Source organism: Balaenoptera acutorostrata, chromosome 14 (genome assembly GCF_949987535.1).
Source record: "Balaenoptera acutorostrata chromosome 14, mBalAcu1.1, whole genome shotgun sequence".
In the NCBI taxonomy this organism is placed as follows: Eukaryota; Metazoa; Chordata; class Mammalia; order Artiodactyla; family Balaenopteridae; genus Balaenoptera; species Balaenoptera acutorostrata.
The window spans coordinates 9603771-9630349 of NC_080077.1; the positions used below are offsets into that span (position 1 = coordinate 9603771).

Genomic DNA, 26579 nt, shown 5'->3' on the forward strand with positions numbered 1-26579 from the left:
GTCACCGTCACAGAAATAGCTGTGTGTTGGCCACTGTCCATCCTGCTGGGGTTGGGAAGCCCCGTGGTGCAGGTGAGGTCTGCAGTCACCTGGCTCAGCTCCCCGGGGAAGCTTGCCTGGCTCTGCTGGCCTTGCTGCACGGCGGGTGTTGGGCACTGTTAATAGGAGGGGTGGCCTCCAAGTTCATTTTCTTAAGGTATTTTCTTTTGTAAACAAGGCGCATGAGGCACCGATCTGTGTATCTACACACACACACGCACGACTGGACTTAGGACCTCAGGTCGGGATAACTGGGTCCAGGCTCGCATCAGCTTTCCTCACAACCCAAGACCATGACCTCTTGGAGGGCTGCCCCCGAGCCTCCCAGGCACCAACTGAACGCCCATCAGAGTGTGCCCAGCAGCTGGGCTAGCCGCAGACGTGGTGAGCTCAGCAGCTCCGGCAGCTGCAGTGACGCAGGATCTCGCGCGTGTCTGTGTGGCGCCTGCCCTTCCTCCTGGTCTCCTACTGAAAGCCAGCGACCCCTGATGTTAGATGGGTCGATACAAAGATGGTTCGTGGGGGCACCTGTGGCCCTGGGGGTCAGGGGAGCTTTATTCACTCCTGTGGCCAAGACCAAGCTCCACACACAGGTGTGCCAGCTGCCAGCCGGGCCTTGGGCCTCACCCAGCGCCCCAACTGTAGAAACAACCCAAGGTACACCTGTCACAGGTCTGGGGGCGGGGCCTTTCCCATGCCGAGAACAGTTAGAGCCTGCTGGTCCGTTGTTCATTTCAATTCCACACTCAGGGAGAACCTACCAGGGATGGGATGATTGTTCAGACTAATGAATAATCTGGCTGTTCAGCCAACTAAAGAAGCTCTGACGACGAAGGTCTGTTCCCCGCACGCCCCAGCCCTGCACAAGAGCTGGGCCAATAGATGGGCGGGGGGGACGGGGGGGGGGGGGGAGGGCATGGCTGCCAAGCCCCTCCTCCCCAGTGTTACTGCACGAGAGGAAGAGCAGGCCTCCCGAATGGGCTCCCGCTTCAGGATGGGGAGGCCTGTTTCCCCTTCTATCCTTGACTCTTCTCCAGAAATACCTCCAGTTTTCTCCAGAAAACTTTCAAAATATAAATTTTTAATGGAATTAAAAATATAATAAAATATAAATTTTAAATAAAATACAAATTTTACAAATAAAATATACATCTAAAATAAACTATGTTCTTTCAACTTTTCTGAATGCTTAAAAATTATCAAAATACAAATTAAAAAAAATTTGCTCTTAAATTTTGCTTTTTTATATAGTTTTAAAAATTAAAGTGAAATTACAGATTACTACATGGTGATTCCCTTCTGAATAAAATTAACTTAGTTAAATCTCTCAGTAACAACATATTATAGCCAGTGTATCATAGGTACTTAGGAATGCTTTGGATGGAAGTAAGAGAAAACTCAACTATAAAAGTCTTAAATAAACAAGAAGTCTCAAGGTAGGTCATCTAGAGCTGGGGTAGCAGCTCAGCAATGTCATCAAAGATCAAAGCAAGGTCCTTCTTTCTCTTCCATCATTCTTAACATGTTGCCCTGTTGTCTCATGATCACAGAATGGTTGCTTCAGCTCCAGGCATTACACCAATATTCAAGGTAGAAAGAAGAGAGGAATCTGGGTCAGCTATATGTGTCCCTTTTATTGAAAAAAAAAAAAAATGGCAAAAGCTTCTCAGACACCCTGAACAAATTTCCACTTAAGACTCATTGGTTAGAGCTGTGTCACATGAACCCCATTAGCTACAATAGAGACTTTTCCAGTCTCTTCAGTTGAAATGGACAAGAGAGAAAGGGGTTGGGAAGGAACAGGTTTTGGGTTGGATGACCAGCAATGTCTGCCATGTCTAGCACAGCCAGCATCTGATTGTCTTGTTATTTTAGCACGAGGCTTAATGCTGCCTAGAAAGTTATAAATTATTTTAATTTTTCCTTATGTCATGTATCTCCTCCCAAGGCAATCATGGTGAAACAGAAAGGACAGGAAAGATTTCTGACTTGCTCACTGAATACTGAAGTCCCGATAGGACTTGCTATAAGATACCAGGTCTCCAAACTTCTCACCCACAATTTTTTCTGTTGGCTACACTGCCTCTGACTCTCTAATTTCATATTTTATCTATTTGAGAGAACTTGTTTTTCCACTAGGCTGCTGACAAATTTAGCAGGCTTAGGTGGTTTTCCTCGTCTGCTGAGACACGCACAGATCACCAGTGTTTTCAGCTTAGCTCTGGAGGCCAGCTTGTCGCTGTCCCCACGGGCAGGTTTCCACAGGGAGCGTAGAAGAAAAAGGGGGAGTCACATAAAAAGCTGAGCGTGACCGAAAAAATATTACAGCATTTTTTGCAGATCAAGCTATGTGACTATTTCAACCACAGAAGTGAACACGAATCTACGTAAGACATAACAAAAAACGGTAACTAAAAATGGACCTGCCACGGTTTAGTGAGCACAATAAAAAGAATAAAGGAGCTGTCACCTCAGGTCACCTGGCTCATACCCATCTTAGGAGTCCTTACTTCTGTGGCTTCCTGGTGAGTTGAAATTTTTCTGTGAGGCACCACCTGTCTTTGATCCTCTTCTTTTTTTTTTTTTTTAAATAAATTTATTTATTTATTTATTTATTTTTGGATGTGTTGGGTCTTCGTTTCTGTGCGAGGGCTTTCTCCAGTTGTGGCGAGCGGGGGCCACTCTTCATCGCGGTGCACGGGCCTCTCACTATCGCGGCCTCTCTTGTTGTGGAGCACAGGCTCCAGACGCGCAGGCTCAGTAGTTGTGGCTCACGGGCTTAGTTGCTCCGCGGCATGTGGGATCCTCCCAGACCAGGGCTCGAACCCGTGTCCCCTGCATTGGCAGGCAGATTCTCAACCACTGCGCCACCAGGGAAGCCCTGATCCTCTTCTTTTACATGAGGTTAGCTTTGCATTTTTTTAGTGCCAGAGGAAATGTCTTTGTAGTTAAGTTTCCCAACCACCTTTCCGCACCACTATTTTATTGAGATGGAATTGACATATAACATTATATGACTTTAAGATTAGAAGAGGTATTCTGCTTGATTCTCCATGACGACATGGCTTTTGTACTACGAAAATGTCCCAGTGTTTGTGTTTTTAGGCATATTTGTGATGTGTGGGCAGAAGCCTCCGAAGTCACCTCCAAGGGAGCAGAGGATCTTCAGTCACAGTGGCTCTTTTCAGCTTGACTCGCCTGCTGCCTCCTGATGCCCAGCGGACCCCCAGGGGCCTGCACGTAGTTATTTAGACAATAATATTGACTGGACAGCCAGACTTTTTTCAGTCTCTTTCTATCCGGAAGTTTGCTCACAGTTAGTCTAATAAGCTTTCTCTGCCTCTCAGTGCCAGGACTCACCGGGAAGTAGTGAGGATATATTTATAACTTCCTCTCCCCTCTCTTTTCATTCTCTCTGCCACAACTTTTCCCGCCCATTCCAAAACGCTTTATACAAAAATCTAAAACTCCACACTGAGCCAAATAGGGCAGTCAGCTGTGAGAGGAAGGACTTTCTCTCCTCTCTCCTCAAGGCTCAGTGACGTTCCATTTCTCCCCTCCTTTGGCCAAAGGGTGACAGTAGGTCTTTGCTCTGCCATCACTTACCACGGTGGTTCTGAGTTTCGAGAGCCCCTGAGGACTTTGCACAACGATGGCTCGGATTAAAATCCTGTGTCCCGCTCAGACAGCTGACCTGGGTGATCAGCTAGAACCTCCAGGGCTAAGTGGAAACTACCTCCCGTCCACTTGTGAAATCACTCATCCCTCCCTCTTCAGGACATTCCTTCAGTTCCTATATTATAAGAAAAACGAAAGAGAAGGAGAAGCAATTACAAGAAAAAGAACAGGACTCGGCTGATGAAATGTGAGATGAGATTCTGTTTAGGTGAGGAAATTGACTTTGTCTTTAAAGTGAGTCACCTAGACCTTTAAGAATCTGATGAAAGGTGCAAATCCTTTTCCCCAGAAAAAATGTAAAATACGCACATAATTTGCCTACAATCGCATGTGATTCATTGACACACGCACCCCAGTAATATATGGACCAAAGGTTAAGAATTCCTCTTTTGGAAGCAAGTTAGAAGAAGCGGCTGTCAAAAGTATCTCTTAGAAAGTTCTCACCACAAGAAAAATAAAAAACAAATTGGTAACTATGTGAGGAGATGGATGTTAGCTGAACGTACTGTGATGATCGTTTCACAATATACACATGTATCAATCACTCTGCTGTACGCCTTAAACTCATACGATGTTCTATGTCAATTATATCTCAATATAACTGGGGGAAAAAGCACCTCTACAGGTGGTTGGGAAGTAAATCTTAACCACGAAGGCATTTCCTCTGGAGCCTGAAAAAAGCAAAGCTAACCTCATGTAATAGAAGAGGACGGAGGACAGATGGCTCCTAACAGAAAAATTTCAGTTCACCAGGGTCAGGTCTCCTGTCGTAGACAAATACCTATTGTTTATGTTAATTCGTTTTCCATTCTGTTTAGATTTGTGGCAAGGGAAGTATAAATCCTTCTGAAGTACAATGGATTGATCCGTCTGGAAGTGATTTAAACACATCAACAAAAGAACTCAATCTCAAAAAAATGGTCTGTTTCCTTTTGTCAAGTTGTGCTTGGTTTTGCTTCCTCCGGCTCCTCATTTTCTGGTGGATTGATGGTTTTCCAAATGGTACATTTTCAAAACCTCCTGCTTCATTAACCCAATGTATTTGTAGACACGTGTCTAGGGTCAGGGTGAACGCATACTCCGGCTCAGTAAAGAGGGATTATCCCAGGCAGGACACGCTGGTGTAGTTCATGCTGCACAAAAAACAGCTCCAGCCCTCAGTGGCTCAACGTGGCAGGAGTCTCCTCCTTGCTCGTGCAAATTCTGCTGTGGGTCCCAGCCGCTCTCCAGGCCACCTCTCCTCTATGTGCTTCAACTCTTCAGCCCCCTTATGTCAACACTTAACTCCCGTTGTCATCGCGTGACGGAAAAGAGGGGCTGAGAGACGAGCACTAGGAAGTGGACTCGATGCTCCCAACTACATTTCTGTGGCCGAAGCAAGTCAGACAGTGATGCCTAATTCTATGGAGATGGGGAAGCATGATCCCTCAGTGGGCGCAGAGGAAGATGAGAACAAAATGATGATGAAGGTATGACGTCTGCTGCAGGGACCGCGAGAACATGGCTGAAAATTAAAGCAAGTTTTGAGGAACGTGTGCTGAGATGTTCTCTGTGGATGGGGAACTACCCCCACCTCAGACTTTAAAAATAAATGATAGGCTTTCCACTTCCAGCCTTGATGAAGTAACAGAGGGCAGGTTACCTCTCCTTAAATAGAGAAAAACAGAATATATGAAAAATGGGTTCAGACTTCAGACAACAGGCATCACAGGACTCTGACCACTGGGAGAAGAGAAATAGGTGAGCCCCCTTATGGCCCCAAATTCTGCCTGAATGCAGATTCCAGGCTCAGCACAGGGAGGGAGAAACCACACAGAGGTCTGTGGTATCACTGAGTTGAGGAGACAGATCAGAGTTCTGGGAGATGAAGGCGGCTAGGATCAGATGGGCAGAGCTCAGGAGAGAAGGGAGCTACAGAGAGAGAGACTGTGTTCTGGAGAGCTGCAGAACAGCTGCAGCTGTTAGCTGTCTCTAACCCCTAGAGACAAGGCTTTCGCTGAATACTGCCCCACGCACCCCTGTGAGGACACCACGTGAGGACAGTGACGCAACCAGCAGAAATCAATGGGCCAAACAATTCCCAGGGCTCACACGGGGCTGGGAATAGGTCACAGAGTCCGCAGCTGGAGTGGGGTGACATCCTGCTTCAGGCATCTGGCAGGGTCCTCAGAAAGGCGTCCCCTCTGTCGGGGCTCACGCGTGCCCTCCACGACCGGGGGCTCATGCGTGCCCTCCATGACCAGTCTCCCGTCTGCACTGGAGGGAGGCCAGTCAGAGCTCTGGTCACTCCAGAAGCAAGGCCGGGATGGTCAGCCCGGAGTCAGGCCGTGGGTCGTCCCTCCTGCTCACGGCCTTTCAGTTCTGTGCGTCCAGCCCGCTTTTCCTGCCTGTGGCCTCTCTGCTTGCTGCCCCTTGGGCTGACCGAGGTCCTCTATGGCTAAGGCACAGCATCTCCTCGAGGTCCAGGTGAATCAGTAATCGTAACAGCCAACGTTATTGAATGAAGGAGTGAACTGAATGCAGCCTGAGATGTTTCTGTATCTGCGTGGGAAGGAGCCGGATGACCTGGGCCGAGGGAACATCCTACGTGCAACTCCAGGGGCAGCCCTGAGTCCAGACTTTCCGTTATTAACCGCCCCCCTTCCCCTCTTCACTTGAGAATTAGCTACATCTGATGGCTAAAAAGCAAAATAGAAAGCCACTATTAGCCAAAAACATATGGGTGCCACTCGGAGAACAGAATCGATTTAAAGAATAATCCACATTAGGCAGCAGGAGTGAGAAGCGGTGAGCTACCTGCTCAGCCTGGAGGAGGATGGGCCCTGCCCCCAGCACCGGGCTCAATTTCAATGAGGCCCCAGGCCTCACTCTGGGCCTGTCACATGCCTCACGTTAGCTTTCCAGCCAAAGTGCATCACATGATACTGGATTTAATGTTCAAATAATAAGCTCACAGTGTCTCCAAGACCCTCTGAGAGACCGTGCTGCTTAGAAGGAAGCTGCATGCCGAAGGGCCAGCAGTAACTTTTAAAGCCTTGGAGACAACCAGTCTCCTCTCCCGTAGCCAAACTAACGCCCACACTAGGAAGCAGAAAGATTACAGAACTCCCTCATTAGTTTAGAGGCTCATCATTTTATGAAGGCTCAGAGTTTGTCAAGGCAAAGGGCACGAGTGAGTGCTGACTGATGCTGGGAACTCAGAAAGTGCTTGGCAGGTGGAGCAGAGGGGGGTCACTCCTGCACTTCAAGGTACCCATTTGTGACAACAGTGACAACGACCATTACGGAAGAGAGAATCGACATCTGCGCCTCCCCTCACCAATTGCTGTGGAGTCGATTCGCGCTGGCTGACCACTTTGAGATCAAGAAGGTTTGTAGGAAAAAAGAGGGTAATCCGACACTCACCCTGGATCGCATCTGCTCATGAGCTCACCTGTCTCCTGCCAGGTGAGGTGTGCCTAGAGCAGCAGGTGGAAGTTGGGGCGAGGTCCTGCTTTCGAATTGGCAGGGTTGATGAGGGATGAAGTTTGGGACACACGCTGCTCTGCCCTTTAACTCACTGGGACTGGGTCCCAAAGGGTCACTCGGGAGCCAGTCCAGGGGTGGCTGCCCCCACTGAAGGCACGGGGTTGTGGGCCCCACGCCCGCACCTTGCCCTCGTGTGGGCGACTCAAGAAGGGCCCAGAGCTGGGAAGGGCTCTGGGAAGGCACAGGGTTGTGGGCCCCACGCCCGCACCCTGCCCTCGTGTGGGCGACTCAAGAAGGGCCCAGGGCTGGGAAGGGCTCTGGGAAGGCACGGGGTTGTGGGCCCCACGCCTGCACCCTGCCCTCGTGTGGGCGACTCAAGAAGGGCCCAGGGCTGGGAAGGGCTCTGGGAAGGCACGGGGTTGTGGGCCCCATGCCCGCACCCTGCCCTCGTGTGGGCGACTCAAGAAGGGCCCAGGGCTGGGAAGGGCTCTGGGACACATCTGTTCTTAGCCCGGCCACTCCGTGGCTGAGGGCACTAGGGTCCAGAGAGCTCACATGACTTGTTCAAGGTGACAGATGTCGGTGTCAGACTTGGGACCACAGCCCAGGGATCCGACTCACAAGTCAGACCTCTTTACGTTACCAAGGGTTTCCTTCACCAGGAGGAAGGTCTTCAAATTTTTGATGATTCCCTCACAAGGTTGAACTAGCAGATGAACTGAGGTCTGTACATACAGCGAGAATCAGCCCAGTTCTAATGGGTGGTACTAATAATGCCCAGGAAACAGATGATTTGGGAAACTAGATCATTCCAACAGCTTTAAAAAAATTTTTTTTAGTAATGTCAAATAAATTTTTATTCATTTTCCCAGTTTTATAGAAAAATAATTGATCCACATCACTGTATAAGTTTGAAGTATACAGCCTGATTTACACATATTATGAAATGATTATAATAGGTTCAGCTAACATCCATCATCTCATATGGATACGATAAAAAGAAAATAAAAGAAAAAAGGAAAATAATTTTCTCCTTGTGATGAGAACTCCCTGGATCTCCTGTCTTGACAGCCTTCCTGTATATCGTACAGCAGTGTTAGCTAGAGCCACCATGTGGTTCATTACATGTTTTTGAATTATAATACAAGATCATTGTTAAAAAACTCAGAAAAATATAATCTTATATAAAGATCACTCATTGTCTTACCCGCAAAGAACCACTGGAGAAGCTCAGTCTTAGCCCATGTGCTGCTTCCTGGTCCAGGTTTTGCGTTCTCAGCCTTAAAGCCTCTCTGGGCACGCTCTACTCCAGCACTACCCTGGGCACTCCTAGATCTTATTGATAATAGGTTTTTATCCTCATCCACATGCATTTGTTGAGTGCCTTCTGTGTGTCCTGAAAACGCCTATCGGTCCCAAGCAAATCACAGTTGTCTGTTTGCTTTAAAGCAGCGCCTCTCAGTTTGGGTACTGTTGACACTTTGGGTGGATAATTTTTCACGGGGGCTGTTCTGTGCATCGGAGGGTGTTCAGCAGTCGCTCTGGCTTCTACCCACCAGATGACAGTAAGTCCTCAGTAAATGTCCCCAGGCACTGCCAATGTCTCCCGAGGGCAATGTTACCTATGACTGAGAACTGATGCTCTCAGGAGAAGTGGCGGGGCTACGTGTTCCCTCTGGGCCCAGGCATCTGACCATGGGCGGCCGCCGTGTCCATGCTCACCACCACATGCCCCGACACTGTTTTATACCCAGAGAAGTGCAGGACTCTGGCTTTCTGGTGAACCAACATCATTTTCAGTTATGTCAGTGGCTTTTCTCTGGAATTGACGACTCACCACCAATCCCACCCCCTGGGCCTCCCCAACTTTGCTCCAGGCACCCCCTCTGCAGGGCAGCTCCCAGACATGAGCCAGGTGAGAAGCCCTCACCATTAAAAAAACCCAAAACCCAAAAACCAAAAACACCAGTGCTTCAAACTTAAAAGCAGTTGGTCGTGCATGGCCCAGGTTCCTGGTTCATGGTACACACATTTCTCTCTCTCTCTCCCCCCGAAAGAGTTCTGCAAATCCTACAAACTGATTGCTTAATTGAACTTTACAACTTTTTTTTTTGGCTTAAGATATGGATGTGTATTCCCACCTAAAGACCTTTGAACTTACTCTTGACTCAGAAGCTAAAAAATCTTCTCCACAGAGGTTTAATGGCCTTCAGACAACCTCGCCCACTGTTGGCCTTTGAATTGTCAACAGCGTTCAAACAGCATGGGTACAGTTGAAATACTGTGTTATATATATGTAAGCTATATAAGAGGGTAGATCTTAAAACTTCTCACCTCACACACACAAAATTGTAACTATGTGAGGTGATCGATGTGTTCACTAACCTTACTAAGCTTGGCAATCATTTGCAAATATATACACATATCAAATCATGACGTTGTACACCTTAAGCTCACACAAGGTTATATGTCAATTATAGCTCAATAAAGCTGGGGAAAAAAATCTCCTTCTGCTTTCCTAAAACTTCAGTTTGTTCCCAACTGCACCAATTTACATTCCCGCCAGCAGTGTAGGAGGGTTTCCTTTTCTCCATACCCTCTCCAGCATTTATTATTTGTAGACTTTCTAATGATGGCCATTCTGACCAGTGTGAGGTGACACCTCATTGTAGTTCTGATTTGCATTTCTCTAATAATTAGCGATGATGAACATCTTTTCATGTGCCTATTGGTCATCTACATGTCTTCTTTGGAGAAATGTCTGTTTAGGTCTTTTGCCCATTTTTTGATTGGGTTTCTTATTCTTTGTTTTTAAAAATGTTTTTGGGGCTTCCCTGGTGGCGCAGTGGTTGAGAATCTGCCTGCCAATGCAGGGGACACGGGTTCGAGCCCTGGTCTGGGAAGATCCCACATGCCGCGGAGCAACTAGGCCCGTGAGCCATAACTACTGAGCCTGCGCATCTGGAGCTTGTGCTCCACAACAAGAGAGGCCGCGACAGTGAGAGGCCCGTGCACCGCGATGAAGAGTGGTCCCCGCTCGCCGCAACTAGAGAAAGCCCTTGCAGGGAAATGAAGACCCAACACAGCCAAAAATAAATAAATAAATTTAAAAAAAAATGTTTTACATTGGTGCAGCCACTATGGAAAACAGTATGCAGGTTCCTCAAAAAGCTAAAAATAGAGTTGCCATATGATCCAGCAATCCCACTCCTGGGCATATATCTGGACAAAACTATAATTCAAAAAGATACATACACCCCTATGTTCATAGCAGCACTATTCACAGTAGTCAAAACATGGAAACAACCTAAAAGTCCATTGACAGATGAACAGATAAAGAAGATGTGGTACATATATACAATGGAATATTACTCAGCCATAAAAAAAGAATGAAATAATGCCATTTGCAGCAACATGGATGGACCTAGAGATGATCATACTAAGTGAAGTAAGTCAGAAAGACAAATACCATATGATATCATTTATATGTGGAATCTAAAATATGACACAGGGCTTCCCTGGTGGCGCAGTGGTTGAGAATCTGCCTGCCAATGCAGGGGACACGGGTTCGAGCCCTGGTCTGGGAAGATCCCACATGCCACGGAGCAACTGGGCCCATGAGCCACAACTACTGAGCCTGCGCGTCTGGAGCCTGTGCTCCGCAACAAGAGAGGCCGCGATGGTGAGAGGCCCGCGCACCGCGATGAAGAGTGGTCCCCACTTGCCGCAACTAGAGAAAGCCCTCGCACAGAAACGAAGACTCAACACAGTCATAAATAAATAAATAAAAGAACGTGAATTTCTAAAAAAAAAAAAAAAAAAAAAAATCTAAAATATGACACAAATGAATTTATCTACAAAACAGAAACAGACTCACATAGAGAACAGACTTGTGGTTGCCAAGGGGGAGGTGGGGTGGGGGAGGGATGGACTGGGGAGTTGAGGTTAGCAGATGCAAACAACTGTATATAAAATATATAAACAACAAGGTCCTACTGTACAGCACAGGGAACTATTATTCAATATCCTGTGATAAACCATAATGGAAAAGAATGTGAAAAAGAATGTATATATGTATAACTGAATCACTTTGCCGTACAGCAGAAATTAACACAACATTGTAAATCAACTATACTTCAATAAATTAAAAAAAAAGTTTTCTTACAGAAGTAACTGCTGGGTCTGGGATTTGATTTTGTTCTATTTACAAGCAAATTAGTTAGTCTGTTGCTGTTTCATGGATGCCCGCAGGAGAATGAAACCCCTGAACCAGAGACAATGGGTAACTCAATTTCCAGCGGCACAGCCGGCGGCGGGGAGCTTCAGCTCACGGGCTGGTTCTCCCCTCCCCGCCTTGCAAGTCCATCAGGGGCAACTAGGGGGCGCCCGAGGGATGCCTTCTCGTGGAAAGGAACCTGGAGCTTGGGAAACCCGCATTTTATAGCAAGCAGTGGGAACACCTGCTCTTCTTCCTAGAAGACCTTTACCTCATCCACCAAGGCTGTTTGCTGCAAACAGTGGTGACAATCAGCCTGGGTAAAAAGCAGTGAGGACTCTGCATTCTTGGCATAGCTGGCAAAGCCAGCTGGAGAGCAAGAGAACCTTGAGAAAGGAACTCAAATTCTTCTTACTTTCTTGGAGAAAAGGATTTTAAATCAAACAGGCTGAAAAAAAGAAACACACATAGGAAAAAAGTACCTTCCTTCCTCATTATTGTCATTAGTTCCACTCAGCAATTACTCAACCATAAACATAGTTACTTGAGTGCTTTTACTACTTTAAATAATGGACATTCATAGTTTGGATTCCCAACCTTTAAGACAGGATCGCTCGAGTCCCTCCACTGAGGATGTGGACCAGGAGCGTGGGGAAAGGCAGTCTCCCGTGCACAGTCTTTCCACTCCTGCATGGCCACGAAAGCGTGAGCCTGGAACATCTCCATACATGGAGATGAAGAGCCCTCACGGCTTGGGCAAGCCCACCTCTTTATTCAGGAGTATCTTAGCCTGTTCCGGGCTTGGCGTGTACTCCTTTGTTCTGCTTAATCGCCTGGCCGGTCCCACTGCCCCATCTGTTCCCAGTAAGGAGCGTTGGAGTCCGTCACCTGCTGCAGGCGAGGGGCGGGTACAGACCATCTCCCACTGGTCATGGGGACCAACGCTCATTACTGAGGCTGGTCTTACTCTGTCTCTTCTTTACATTCCATCCAGAGCCTGTGTGAGTTGTGTGTTTCTTGGTGACCTCAACACATGCAAACCTTACAGGGGGTTGACGCCCTGGACCTGGTGCTTCTGGGGATGGGCAACCAGTGTCACACGATCAACAAGTGGACTGACCTTTTCCTCCACCATGCCTTTACCTCTTCTCTCCAGACATTTATCTACTAGTTTTACATTGTCAAGATTTATAAAAATTATAAATTATTCTATAATTAAAGCTCTTCTGTGATAGCTAAAGGCCCTTCTGAAGGCTCAAGTTACACGAGGAAGTGGCCAAATGCCACGGTCCCCGCTCCCGCGACACTGCCTCCTCCTCCCAGCCCGCACCCATGGCCTCACGGGGAGCTCCCCGCCATGAGCGGCCGGGGAAGAGAAGACGGGGCCTGGGTTCTGCCCGATGTGCGGACACCGCCCCCCAGTGGACAGCTGCAGACCCACAGCCCCTCCCTGGACACCCCTGAAGGACAAGGTGACGGAATTTACATCACAGAATTAAGATATGGAGTATCAAGAGAAGTAAACCTCATGTAAAGAATGAATACACACACCCCATAGGTGCTGCGTCTCTAGAGAACCCTAACACGCTGGGCAGCAGTATTTGTTCTTACTGCTCTCCAGGTGACTGTGACATGCTTCCCGGGTTGATAACTCTGATTTAAGGAACTAGCATTATTAATTCATGTCAAGAGAAATACGTTTTGGGGCAAAACTCATTACCTGCACTCTTTTCAGCAGCCGGCAACAAGAAACAATTATCAAAAAAAAAAAAAAACCACACGAAAACACCAAAAAGTGTTTTGAAAAAGTGCTTGAGAATTTACTGTACAGTTTTTTAACAATTTATTTATATGTTGGCTTCTACATGCTCTTACATTTGTGTAAAACATTTATACATATTCTTTACAATTTGTACATATATTAAATGGCTGTAACATAAACACTGTTCTATGAGATTTTATAAAAGGAAAATCAAGTAGGGAAAATTTCTTATAAAACATTAACAAAAAACCCGTGATATTGAAGAACAAGAAGTTCTCATATTCATGTTCATTTGATTTCCTCTGCTATTTATTTTTTGGTTTCACTTTATTTGTGCTGGCCCGAAATTTCCATTTTCTATCATGTAACTGTCAGGTCAGAAGAGTGAAAGCAGGGGGAGAGGATGCAGTGAGGCAGCTGTGCAGGACGCCGACATCTGCGGGAGTGAGACCGTGTCTGCAAGTGTCCAGATTTAATGCTGACGGTTTGCAAAGATCCTGTTTGGCTTTACGCCTGCCATTAAGGGAAGTACTAGTGATCAGGAAAATTCTGTCTGCAGTTTAGGGTACAGTCAGGAATAACATCGCTCTGCGCTTTTTCTCAAACGTAAAAGCTCGGGATGACCGCACATTATGCGGGCTGCCACCCTCCTCAGCCCCTAAACTCCTTCCATTTCGGGGGCCGGGAGAGGTTTGCTCACCTGTGTTTCATCTTTTCAGGTAATTCCCACTGGCCCGCTAGTCTAAATCAGATCAAGCGGCAAATCACGCTTTCCCCGGCATTTCTCACAAGGTCTCACTGAACACCTCGAGACTTAAAAACAAGTGGAAAGCTCGGGAGGAGCGTCTGCCCACAGGGCCGGCCCTCCCGGGCGCAGGGTCAGCGCGGCCGCTCCTTCCCCACGAGCAGAGGCAGAGGGCGTCCCCAGCTTTCTCGGTGAATTCTTCCAGCCCTACCGGGGCTCGGGAAGAAGCCGAGGAGGGAGGCGCTCCTCCCAGCAGACGGCACTTCAGGGTAGTGGGCGCAGGGGCTCTGATCCTGGGGTTCGGCCAAGCTTTGTCCTCTGAAGGGACATGTGCGTCACGGGCACATGAGGTGCCGCAGCCCCGGGAGCCCCTCTTTGCTTTCTCTCTCCAGGAAATGTAAGCACTTGAGTCATAAATATCTCAGCGAAAGGCATGTAGATCTTCCTAAATAGACAGGAATCCCAAAGGGCTGAAAAGAGTTATAAAAATATACAAACATATATATTTTTTACTCTGGCATATTTCATATTTTTAAGAAAGCAATTAGTAATTATCTGACATTGGGTAAGAACTGGAAGATCGTGGGTGACTCATAAATTACATTTTTATGTAAAATATCAGTGGGGGAAACCCCTAATTTTCCATTCAAAATTCTGACAACTTTAAGTACTTTCCAAAAATAGACAATTTCCTTCCACTGGTTTAAATAATGGATGTGGAAATGAACAAAAGACTATCCCTAAAGAACTGATGCATTTAGGCGCTTAATAAAGGAAATGCAGTTTTTTCCAACTCTATTTCTTTTTGGTTTTCTTTCTTTCTTTCTTTTTGGATGATGGAGGGAAAAAATTAAATTGCGTTGCCCCAAGTCAGAAGGAAGCACTTCGGCGTTTCTTCACGTTCGTTCTGTCCTACATCACCGGGAAGCGACCGAGGGCCTGCCTCAGCTTTTCCGCAATCTGGTGAAAAACAGAACAACTGTGAGACATCTCTCCCACCGTGACTTCATGGCACTCTATTATTTCCATGTCTTCTGAGTTAAACATGGCAGAAGTTTCAAATCCTTGAACGGGTCGACGCTCCTAGTCTCTCCCGCACCAACCCAGCCTCCGGGCAGTGGAGAGGCCTTCCTGAACCCCGGTCGCGGTGGTGCCCGGCTTGCAGGAAGCCCCGCTCCTTCCTTCCCGCAGCGCAGCTGCTGCCACGCTGTGCAGCGTCGTTCCTAGACCATCCGCCTGTCCGCCAGGCATCCGGGGGATCCGGTCTCCGCGCTGGCCCAGACGCCCCTGCCCTCGCGGACACCTGTGAACTCCTGAGACTCGGCGGACGAGCGGCTCCCCACGAGGCCCCGCTGCTGCTACACAGTGTGGAGACAGGATGCACCTTCAGCCCGTCTCTGAAACCAACTGTTTCCGACACGCAATGGACAATACGCACAGAGCACGTCAGCCACAGCTCCCTTCCAAGAATGACCGTTGGAGAGACACGTGCGGCAGCGTCCACCCAAAGATAAGATGACGCGTGCGTGGATGTGGGCCTGGGGCTGGCCTATCATTATCCCTGAACATACATGAGATGACACCATGGCAACAGTGGAAAACTTAGTAAGAAACATGGCAGCCAACACATGGTCATTGTGTAAGTTACAGAACTTGTCTTCGGATGTCTGAGTTTCCATTTATTCAAAACATGCTAGATCTTTGTTTTCTGTACACTCTGGTAAATAACAAAATTGCTATGCAGAGGTACAAAAGTGAACATTTTCATTACTGGTTCCTGAGTGAAAATATCTAAGGTTTCGCCCTCCCTCTCGTTTTCGTTTTCCTTCTGAAACTCCTCTGCAGGAACCTCGCTCACAAACAAAGCCAGTCTGTGCTGCCCTGCACGATGCCAGGCTCCGTCCCCAGCTGAGAGCCGGCAGGGACGGCAGGGTGACCTCATCGCATTCACAGAGTTCCCTGCGCACAGAGGGGCTGGAGGCAGGGAAAGGGACCACACAATAAGGGCTTCTTGGGGCCTCACAACCAGCATCCAATACTCTTCTTCTTAAAAAAACAACCCCCCTTTTAACCCAGTGTTATTCAAAGGAAAAGGCGGATTTGATTAAAAGAGATTGGAAAAAACCCTGCTCAATATTTAGCCTCCTTTGGTTTATTAGTTAGGGTTAAAAAATACAAGCAGGGACTTCCCTGGTGGCACAGTGGTTAAATATCCGCCTGCTAATGCAGGGGACACGGGTTCGAGCCCTGGTCCAGGAAGTTCCCACATGCTGCGGAGCAACGAAGCCCGGGCGCCACAACCACTGAGCCCGCGAGCCACAACTACTGAGCCCACGTGCTACAACTACTGAAGTCCGTGTGCCTAGAGCCCGTGCTCCGCAACAAGAGAAGCCACTGCAATGAGAAGCCCGTGCACCGCAATGAAGAGTGGCCCCCACTCGTCACAACTAGAGAAAGCCCACGTAGAGCAACAAAGACCCAATGCAGCCAAAAATAAATAAATAAATTAAAAAAAAAATACATGCAGATTAACTTCACAGGGTCAGCGTATGTGAGCAGGAACCCTGCCCTCCCCGTGTGCACGGAGGCCCGGCAGCAGCGCCCACTCACCGTCTCGTAGAACTGCACCTGTTGCTCCAGGTACAGGCGGATGACGCTGTTGTAGTCGTAGATCCGGTTACTGTGGAAGTGATTCATCTCAGCTACAACCAAAACCAAGACATCAGTCAGTGCCCCCCGGACTTCAAACGACCACAACTGGTGTCTCTGCTCGGTTATGATTAATCATCAACCGGATTTAATCTGGTTGGCCCGTGCCAGTTCCTGACAAAATGCTAGAAAGAGCCTAGAAAAACAATTTGAACGGTTAATGGCAAACAACGCTTTCCAGTAGATGGACGATTACTGCTGACTGGCATGTTAAATCCTAGGAAGCCCAATACGGATGATCACCCAAATGGCGAGGACTGTTTGAGCAGGACACCGACTTGGTCTCACCGTCTACAGATGACTGCAGTTCAGAACGTCAAGTCTGTTTACAGTGGACCTAGCGAGGCGCCCGCGGGCTGCCACGTCCCCTCCTGCAGAGAGACTGCCCAGGCAGGCCTCCTGAGGGACTCTGAAAAGCTGGGCAGAGGAGTGAGACGTGAGCAAGGCCCTCTTCAGAGTGGAGCCTGGTGCCACTGAGCCCCAGGGCTGCCAGAACTCAGGCTCTTTCCAGGCAGAGGGTCACACGCCCATCCTTCCTGTTTGCTGAATGCACCGATTCAGCAAAGGAATCCCGTCTCTAGCTTTTCCTCTCAGCACCCTCACCCCAACAGCAACTCTGGAGACGCCTCCTTATCAGGGCTCCTCATTGCCTCCCCCCCTCGCACCCCACCTTTTCCCTTATACTCCACACCTACAAGGCCAACTGCCTGCATAAATTCCTACAAAAAGCTCACTGTTCTGAGTTTTATGTTGTTATCTGAAGTTGTACAAAGCTTCTCGCTTATCTATTTGGATAACCCCAAACACAAGTTCAAAACCAACTTCCCCGTTTAAAACCCTTCAAAGCCCAAAGCTTCAGTCAGGCTTCCCTGTTTACTTCTGGATGCCTTTCACACATTCTTCCCTTCTCCCACACCTTCCCTACTCCTGAAGGATGTCCTTTAGAAAAGCCCGCAAATACCCCTCATTCTCTCCCCTAGCACCTCATCTTCTTCGGGTTCTCAAAATCTCAGACGGCAGGAGCCAGGTCTCCGGTCGGGCTGTCCGACTAACGTCAGTCCCCAATTTGCACCCGCCCTCCCCTGGCCCCGGTCACTAGCAAACCCTCTCCCTTGAGCAGTGCTTTTTTGTTTGTTTCGTTTTTCCATCAAAATCTTTTAATGTCTTCTTAATGTCCACAGCAAGTCTAGACTCTTCTGCCTGGCTTTCGAGGCCCTCCACAATCACCAGAATTTTTCCCCTAATACTCTCCAAGTGTGTTTTATTCCCAAAGGCCAATGACCTAATCTGGTACCATTATTTTGTGTGCTTTTGTTCATACTGGAACATCCTTCCCCTTCCTCCTTTGCCCATGTATGTTCTATCCATCCACCAAAAGAGGAAAAATCCTTTCACTGCTCCTATCTGCTGGAAAACACTCAAAACATTAATATTTTCTCTTTATTAACAGTCAAACTATGCCAAAAATGCTATGTTCAAACTCCCTTCACATTCTATGGTCTTGGGGCCTGGAAGTTACATGCTGCTGAAAGCTGAACGCTGGAATCTAATCTGGATAGGGGCTGATATTAAAGGTTATGAAAGGAATCTTCAAGGTCTCCAAGAAATAATAAAAATGTACAGGTTTAATCAAGCTGTCATTCATAGTTAGGTCACGTCAATGCGTGAAAAAGTAAATAAATATTACAGCTTTTCATTAACACTGGGATCCTGCAACCAACAGGCTTATGAAGATATTTTGAATCAGTTCTTATTAATTTAACTGCTGTTCACATTTGAGTTTCTCTCCAGCAAGGAAGATAGAAAATTTGCTGAGAAAAAAACCTCTACTAGTTAGCCACAGACCTTTCCTTCTTACCTTGCAAAGCATAAGACATTGTCCCAACACGTTTCACCATGTTCTGTTTGTCCTGTGGGGTGATCTTACTAGTTGCAACAAGTTTATCACTTTCTTTCACTTTTTCTATCGCTCCCTGTAAAATAAATACAAAATGCAGTGGTATCAATAAAACAAATCTAAAAAGATCAATTATTAGTTTAAAATATAACAAAATTAACATATTCTATAATTGACTTGCTACTGAATAGGAAAATGTCCCCACAAAATAAGAACATAAGGTAAGCATCTATATGTAACTTCCTGTAAGTCACTTGGAAACAAAAATGTTGCTATTCTTGCCACATATAACTTAGCTGAAAGCTACAATTTTATGTTACCACAGAGCAGAAAACTAAACAGCGCTCTCTTTCTGTAATACGTATAAGCCATTGCCATGATACGAGTAGTACAGGATGGGAAAACAGGCACTAGGTTCAGGAAGTCATCTGACCCAGGTGAGTCTAGCATATGCGCCGGGGCACTGTGTCTCTGTTACAAAGTAGAGTATTTCATAAGCTGGTGCCTAAGTGCGCTGATCATAAGCTTTACTGTGATTTCTGTAAGAGGCACTGAATTAATTTTAAATTAATACTTAGATGGAAACAGGTGTAAAAGCTGCCGAACGTTTCCCACACCAGTCTCATCGCGCTGGTCGCTGGCACTGTCTGCAGAGCATTAATCAGGCTCCCCGCCTAGAACTCGGGTGGCAGGCACAAACTCCTACCACATGCTAACTGTTCTCAGATTTTTCCTGAGATTTTCATTTTCATTTTATTTATTTTATCCCCCCCTCCCCCCGCCGCCAGTTTTACTGCAGTATAATTGACAGATAACATTGTATTCGTTTAAGGTGCACAGCATAATGAATTTGATACATATTTATAATGCAAAATGATTACTATGGTAAGTATGGTAACATCCATCTCCTCCCTGAGTCACAAACTATTTTTTTTCTTGTGATGAGAACTTTTAAGATCTACTTTCCCAGCAACTCCACTTCTGGGTATATATCCAAAGAAAACAAAATCACTATCTCAAAGAGATATCTTGCACTCCCATGGTCATGGCAGCATTACTCACAATAGCCAAGATATGGGAACAACCTAAGTGTCCGCTGATGAATAAGTGGATAAAGAAGATGTTCTGAGTTCTATACTAAGCTATTTGAAGTTGCACAAAGCTTACTTACCTATGCTACCCCTTCATGATACTTCAGTTATAAAGCCAAATGCTAAAATGCCCACTTGCCAGGACTGTTAGGATCACAGACCGGGCCTTTGTAGAGATTCTCTTAATCAACCCAAGTATATCACAATACTCTAGAGTACTACCATTGATAAAATATCCACAGTAATGAAGTAGTACACAGATTTTGAAAGAGAGAGAAAAATTAACAAGAATCAAAATCTGAGGACACCCCAAACCAATCTTTTATTTAGCTTAAAAAAACTTTTATGATGGGAATTATATAGTTTCCTTTTTATTAATATAAACATATAAAATTGATATTGACCATTTTGATTTTTTTTTTTTTATGAATTATGTTTTTTGTTTTTTTTTAAAATTAATTAATTTATTTATTTACGGCTGTGTTGGGGCTTCGTTTCTGTGCGAGGGCTTTCTCCAGTTGTGGCGAACGGGGGCCACTCTTCATCGCGGTGCGCGGGCCTCTCACTATCGCGGCCTCTCTTGTTGCGGAGCACAGGCTCCGTCGTTGTGGCTCACGGGCCCAGTTGCTCCGCGGCATGTGGGATCTTCCCAGACCAGGGCTCGAACCCGTGTCCCCTGCATTGGCAGGCGGACTCTCAACCACTGCGCCACCAGGGAAGCCCGACCATTTTGATTTTAATTGGGAGACCCTTCATCAGGCTCGGGGACAGAACAACTTACTTCATCTGGACAGGAAAGGACCTCTGAGGACCTGCCCACACAGCACACAGGGTCTCACTGATGAGGGAAAGTACCATTCCTGACATTGACTTGAATACCAAACACCACGATGATTATGCTTGATACCTGACCTAAGTATATCCATAAAGGAGTATTTATCATACTTTAGGTTCTCTCAAAATAATCTTTTTACGGAATAAAAGAAACTAAAAAACTATTCATGTATCTAAACGTGTTAGGACCTCACTATTGATAAACACTCCAAGCCGTTCCAGCTGGGTTCAGAGACCAGCTCCTGACTGGGGGGCACTGAAGGGTCAGGCTCACGCAGGTGGCGGTGCGCCTGGGTTCTGATTCACCTGGGATGTCGTCTGTGAACTTCTATGATCAAGTTACCTTGTGAGCGCCAATAATGTCAGGGAAGCAGCCAAGGAAACCTTTATATTCATGATTACATTCCATCAGGAAATGGAGATCTTTCTTTGGCTGTAACAAGACACAGACTGGTTATTATTGGCGGAGGAATTCAGACAATCAGGGAAGAGAAAACTGTTATATCTGAGGACTGTATCAGCCAAATCCACCAGGCACTACATTAAGTTACTGAGTGTCAAGCATTCAGCCTAGTTTTCCTATAAGAAAATAATCCCCAAGAACTATACTCTCATCATAGGTTGTGAAGAAAATGATAAAACAGAAAATTTTTAGGTTGGTTGGTAAATTAGCTATTTTGAGGTGGCCCAAAATACAACAGTGAGAAAAAAAAAAAGTTAATATGGTACGTTTACATACAAGCAAATAAGACCTTATATAGTTTAATGTCTAAATTTTAGCAGAGAATAAAAAAAATTATGAAAAATGTGGTAACCATTAAAAGTGGCAACTTTAAATTTTTCTATTTTTCTAGATTATAATTTTTAATAGTTATGGTATGCACAATTCTAAAAATGTATCTTTTTTTTTTTTTTACAAGTATCAGGAGAGTAGTTAATGACCACATGAATGTACGTGCATACAAACATGTATTTCAAGTCATCATCTGAAAAAAAGGTTTTTAAATTTAGGGATTTGAAACAACTTAGATGGTTATTCCCCTTAAGGAAACTTGTTATCTGTTACTATGAACATAATTGGAATCAGGCTACTAAAGGCTCCAGTAAAAGCCACGTGGCTCTAACAAAAACCTGCTCCATGCCGGGAACCACACCAGGGGCTTTCTCTCTTTATTGGCTGTTGGATCCTGAGATCCTTTCCAGGTAGGTGCTACCATCGCCATTTACCAGACCAGGAAACCAAGGCTCAGATAGGCTGAGCAAGAGTCCAAACAGGGACTTGAGCAAAGCTTTCCTGTACGTTTTAATCCCCTCATGGCTGAGAATGGATTCAAACCATTGACACTGGAAGGTATTTAGGTTTCCTGATGATGAATTTACCCACCACTTGAGCTTAGCCTAAGAAATACTACTACCCAATGTAATTAACAAAGATACACAGGGATAGAAGAGAAGAGCCATTTGGAAACTTTGTCTTCAAACAGGTTTTAAATTAAATATGTGGATGAGGTAGCATAAAGTCTTAACTGGAATTGTGTGGTTATGTTAATACCTGTTCTGCCACAAGACTGGCAATTTCTTCGTAAGTCTTTCCTGCTTCTGTTATTGCGTCATTGAGATCTGTTTCACCTGAAAATCATTACAGTTATATGAGTGGTTATAACTTATATTTCCTTTTCATTTATTTTATTTTAAAAATTTATTATGGAAAACTTCAAACTTTTAAAATCTACAGAATAGTATAACAGCCCCCATTTACCCATCACCCGATGTCCCAATTAACCGCTCATGGCCAATCTTTTAGTCTCCTCCCTACCTCACCCTTTCACTGGTCATTTAACACTTCATCCATACATTTTACCTAAAAGATAAGGACTCTTTAAAAAATAAGGACAATACCAACCTCACACCTAAGAAAAGAAAATTGTTCCTGGTATAAACTGTCCAGCCAGTGTGTAGCTGCTTGGTATCTCCAATCAAGTTGGCTGCTTGAATCAAGATGCAAAGACAGCCCACATGGCATAGAGCTGATGTGTTTCCTACATAAGTTCTTTCTCCTCCATCCTTTTTTCTTGCAAATTTCTTTTTGGGAGGTGTATAAACCAGGTCGTGTACCTTGGTACCACAGTCTGGGTTTTGCTGACTGAGTCTCGGTGGTGATAACACAATCCTCTGCTCCCTGTATTGTCTAGCTCTTTTATTTTAGTACAGGTTTGCAAATTGGTGCTGTTCTACTTCTATCACTCCTTCTTTATTAGCTGAAATACTTCTATAAAGAGAAACTTCCCTTTATCAACTTTTTGGTTACCTTGAGGTATAGGAATAGGAAGAGCAGGTTAAATGCTTTTTTCTCTCTACAGTTTTCAGAATAATAAGTTGATTCTCTCCTATCCTCCAAATGTAACTGAGATTAACATTTTTAAAAAGTATCATTGCAAAGTCTGAATTTAAACATATTTGATATGCTACATTCCACAGCAGTTATTATTTTCACTAATGCTCAAATTTTCTCTTCATTGGACAGTGGAAGGCTCTTCAAATTGACATCTGAGTTCTTCTGCTAGGAGCTCTCGTTTATTTCAGGGGAACATAATGTTTAGAAACTGCCATGCGGGTGGTGCTAGGGGTGCTTCTTGTTACTGGATTGGATAATTGTTTCTAAGCCTTTCCAGTGAACAGAGCCAAGCGTGTATCTGTTAATCCCAAAGTCCTAATTTATCCCCTCACCTCTCCCCTTTGGTAACCGTAAGTTTGATTTCTATGTGTGTGAGCCCGTTTCCGTTTTGTGAATAAGTTTGTTTGTATTGCTTTCTTAGATTCCACATATAAGTGATATCATATGATATTTGTCTTTGTCTGTCTGACTTACTTAGTATGATAATCTCTAGGGCCATCCATGTTGCTGCAAATGGCATTATTTCATTCTTTTTTATGGCTGAGTAATATTCCATTGTATATATGTGCCACATCTTCTTTATCCATTCATCTCATTGTATATATGTACCACATCTTCTTTATCCATTCATCTGTCGATGGACACTTAGGTTGCTTCCATGACCTGGCTATTGTAAACAGTGCTGCTATAAACACTGCTGCTATGAACACTGGGGGGCATGTATCTTTTTGAACTAGAATTTTCGTCTTTTCTGCATATATGCCCAGGAGTGGGATTGCTGGATCATATGGTAACTCTATTTTTAGTTTTTTAAGGAACCTCCATACTGTTCTCCATAGTGGCTGCACCAATGTACATTCCCACCAATAGTGCAAGAGGGTTCCCTTTTCTCCACACCCTCTCCAGCATTTATTATTTGTAGACTTTTTGATGATGGCCATTCTGACTGGTGTGAGGTGATACCTCATTGTAGTTTTGATTTGCATTTCTCTAATTAGTGATGTTGAACATCTTTTCATGTGCCTGTGGGCCACAAGATGCTTATCTTTCCAGGCCTGGGGTTCCTCATCTCGAAAATGAGGGGCCAGACTAACGAATCCTCTAAACTCCCGCCCAGACTAAAAGTTCTGATTATAAGACACAATTCAGCCAGGCCAACAAGAAATATCCATATATGGGTGCCCCAGATCTCACATTTTGGTTAGAGACTAATTTCTTCTTCCTGAAAATACTCAGACACTGACCTCCAAAGACATGCCTTCCCTGGGTATCAGGATAAACACTACGGTGAAAATACTAAGTCTATCATTTCTGTAAGTGATAGGATGCCCTCAAATTGAATAGGTACCACTCACCTGGCAAATACTTTTACTTCCTATCTGCTCCATAGGCCAAATTAAGAAAACATAAACCAAAATATAAAAGAAAACAGCGAACTTCTTCTTGTAAGTGTTGTCAATGGAAATGCACAATGAACTCAAAACACCACAAGTACGACATACGATATGGGATAAGTTGAAAGCAATTACGAGTTATGGAGAGACATAAAGCAACATGAACTTGTTACTCAGTAAAAATTTTTCCTCCAAATGACCTTGATAAGATCTGGCTTTTGACAGTCAGACTTGACTTCAGAGTTTGGCAGAGAGACGAAGCAAGGGCAGAGTGTCACATACCATAGCGGCCTGTTTTACTAAAACACAAGAGCTATCTGAGCCCAAGAAAGGCAAAGAAGCTAGCAAGAAAAAACAAATTGTAACAACCCACCACTTTTCTCAAAAGTAGTAAGGTGAGGCTGCAAAAGTCCTCAGTGGAGCAGATTAAACTTCACTGACGAGGGTGCTTAACTGCAGTTATTGTTTGTTTACAAGAGCCTGAGGAGGCCGGTCTGTGTGGAGAAGACACTCAAGGCCCAAAGAATAAATAAATAAAGATGTACCTTGATAACCACTAGAGCTGAAGACTGTTGCTAAGCTCTGCAAGGCCTTGCCTATCTTCTGATATTCCTTGGGTAATGCTGAAAGAGCAAAAGGAATAAATCATTAACTAGTCCTCTGAGCAAAATGAAATGCATCCAATTATTTTCTAAAAGTACTATTACAATAAAAGAAATTTGAAACGATTCAAAATAGTCTATATTCTTAATAAAATATTGATGTAAAATGATTGTTTTTTAAAATTAATGATTGTTTCTTCAATTAATGTTTTTAGTTTTACATTAATCAATTGTTCAATTAATGGCGGACACTATTATTATGAACACCACCACCACCCACATTCTCATTCACTGAATGAACTCAAAGTGCACCAGGAGCTCACTTAGAAGATGACGTCTAGGTTAGAGGCCTTCCACATACACCACCCCAACTTGATCGTCACAACCACACCCTCTACAAACGCAGGTGCCCCATCTTCATTTCATGGGTTAGGAAAATAAGGGTCACATGGCTAAATGGTGCATCTGGCACTTGTGATTCCTAATCCACTGCTTTTCCCACTCTGCTATGTACGTATGAATGATTATTTGCAAAACAAAAACAAAACTGAAAGCAATGGGGTGTGCAGAAAAATGGCAGTGGCACCTCACAGGATCAGGGAGGAGGGATTTTAGTTTTCTCATCTGTATAATAATAAGATTAACTAAATCATCTCTAAGGCTCCTTCTAGCGCTAAAATTCTAGGCTTCTGGGATCACTTTGGAGAACTTTCGAGAAAAGAGTCTCATATCTTAGGCTACCTTTTTTGCATCTATACATAAGTCCCCTGAAACACATCTGCTGCCTTTCAAAAGAAACCATTACTTTCATTTGAAGATAGTGTTATATTAATAAAGAAAAATGCTTCAAATGTTTCTTTAAAAAAATCTAGGCCAGAGAAACTTGACATATGGTCTATAAGCTGTAATAATCAGGAAACACGAATTCAAACTATATTAGCTTAATTTTAATAAATTGTTCACCCTTTTGTAACTCAGTTTTTGCCTCTATACCAGGGGTTAAAAATACTTGTCATGTGCTTCACCATGTGGAGTGTGTGCTAGATCTCTCACTTCACAGATTAGGAATTTAAAAAAATTCTTCTGTGAGAAGAAAGAAATTATGCTTGAATCAAATTCTAAACAAAATACTTCAACCCCCTTTCCCCACAAAAGAGAGCAGCCTAGAGTTACTACTATTTCATAAATTTGGCCCATGGATTTTACAGCACATGGAGCTGACCAGATGTTAGACATACAGGATTTGATTCTTTAAAAGAAGCCATAATCCCAGATTTTTTGTGATCTCCTTAAAAAATCTTATTGTAATATTTGTACTCACTTAAACTTTGCTTAAAAAAAGGGAAACAGCTGAGTTTACAGTTAAAATTAATTATTTAAAAAATTAAATTACTTCATTTACATTTTCGAGAAGTGCCACTCCCCTTTTTGTCCATGAGTTATTCCCTGTGACCAAAGGCTTGAAACGGATTTTGTTTTCTGATGTTGCATTTGTATACGTTATGTTTTCAGGCTCAGTTCTATTTTTAGTATTTCTTTGCCTTGGGAAAGGAGCAACTGTTATTACTCCTGGTGTCTGCCCCTCAAGCAGGAACAGCTGGTACACGACAAATGGTTCTGTTGATATAAAATGTCATGTGAATGGTGGAGGGCCATTCAGTGTAAGGCCTGGCTTTATCCTCCAAAGGGCCAGATAGGAAATATTTTAGGCTTTGTCAGGTGGCAGGTTTCTGTTGAAAGTACTCAACT

General features: G+C 44.8%; 1 protein-coding gene across 6 annotated transcripts in view; it reads right to left on the reverse strand.

Annotated features, from left to right (window-relative positions):
* Positions 1–26579, reverse strand: part of SNX9 (sorting nexin 9) — a 174096-nt gene that overhangs the window by 358 nt on the left and 147159 nt on the right. For 5 of the 6 annotated variants that reach the window (XM_057527720.1, XM_028167439.2, XM_057527719.1 and 2 more), the window contains 6 exons: positions 24774–24851; positions 21992–22068; positions 20783–20872; positions 18476–18590; positions 16519–16610; positions 13198–14868 (listed from right to left, as the gene is read on the reverse strand). In XM_057527720.1, the coding sequence (XP_057383703.1) occupies positions 14821–14868; positions 16519–16610; positions 18476–18590; positions 20783–20872; positions 21992–22068; positions 24774–24851 (500 nt within the window). In that variant the 3' untranslated portion in view covers positions 13198–14820. Of the gene's footprint in view, positions 1–13197; positions 14869–16518; positions 16611–18475; positions 18591–20782; positions 20873–21991; positions 22069–24773; positions 24852–26579 lie in introns of those variants that run through there. The other variant, XM_057527721.1, reaches the window with a different exon arrangement.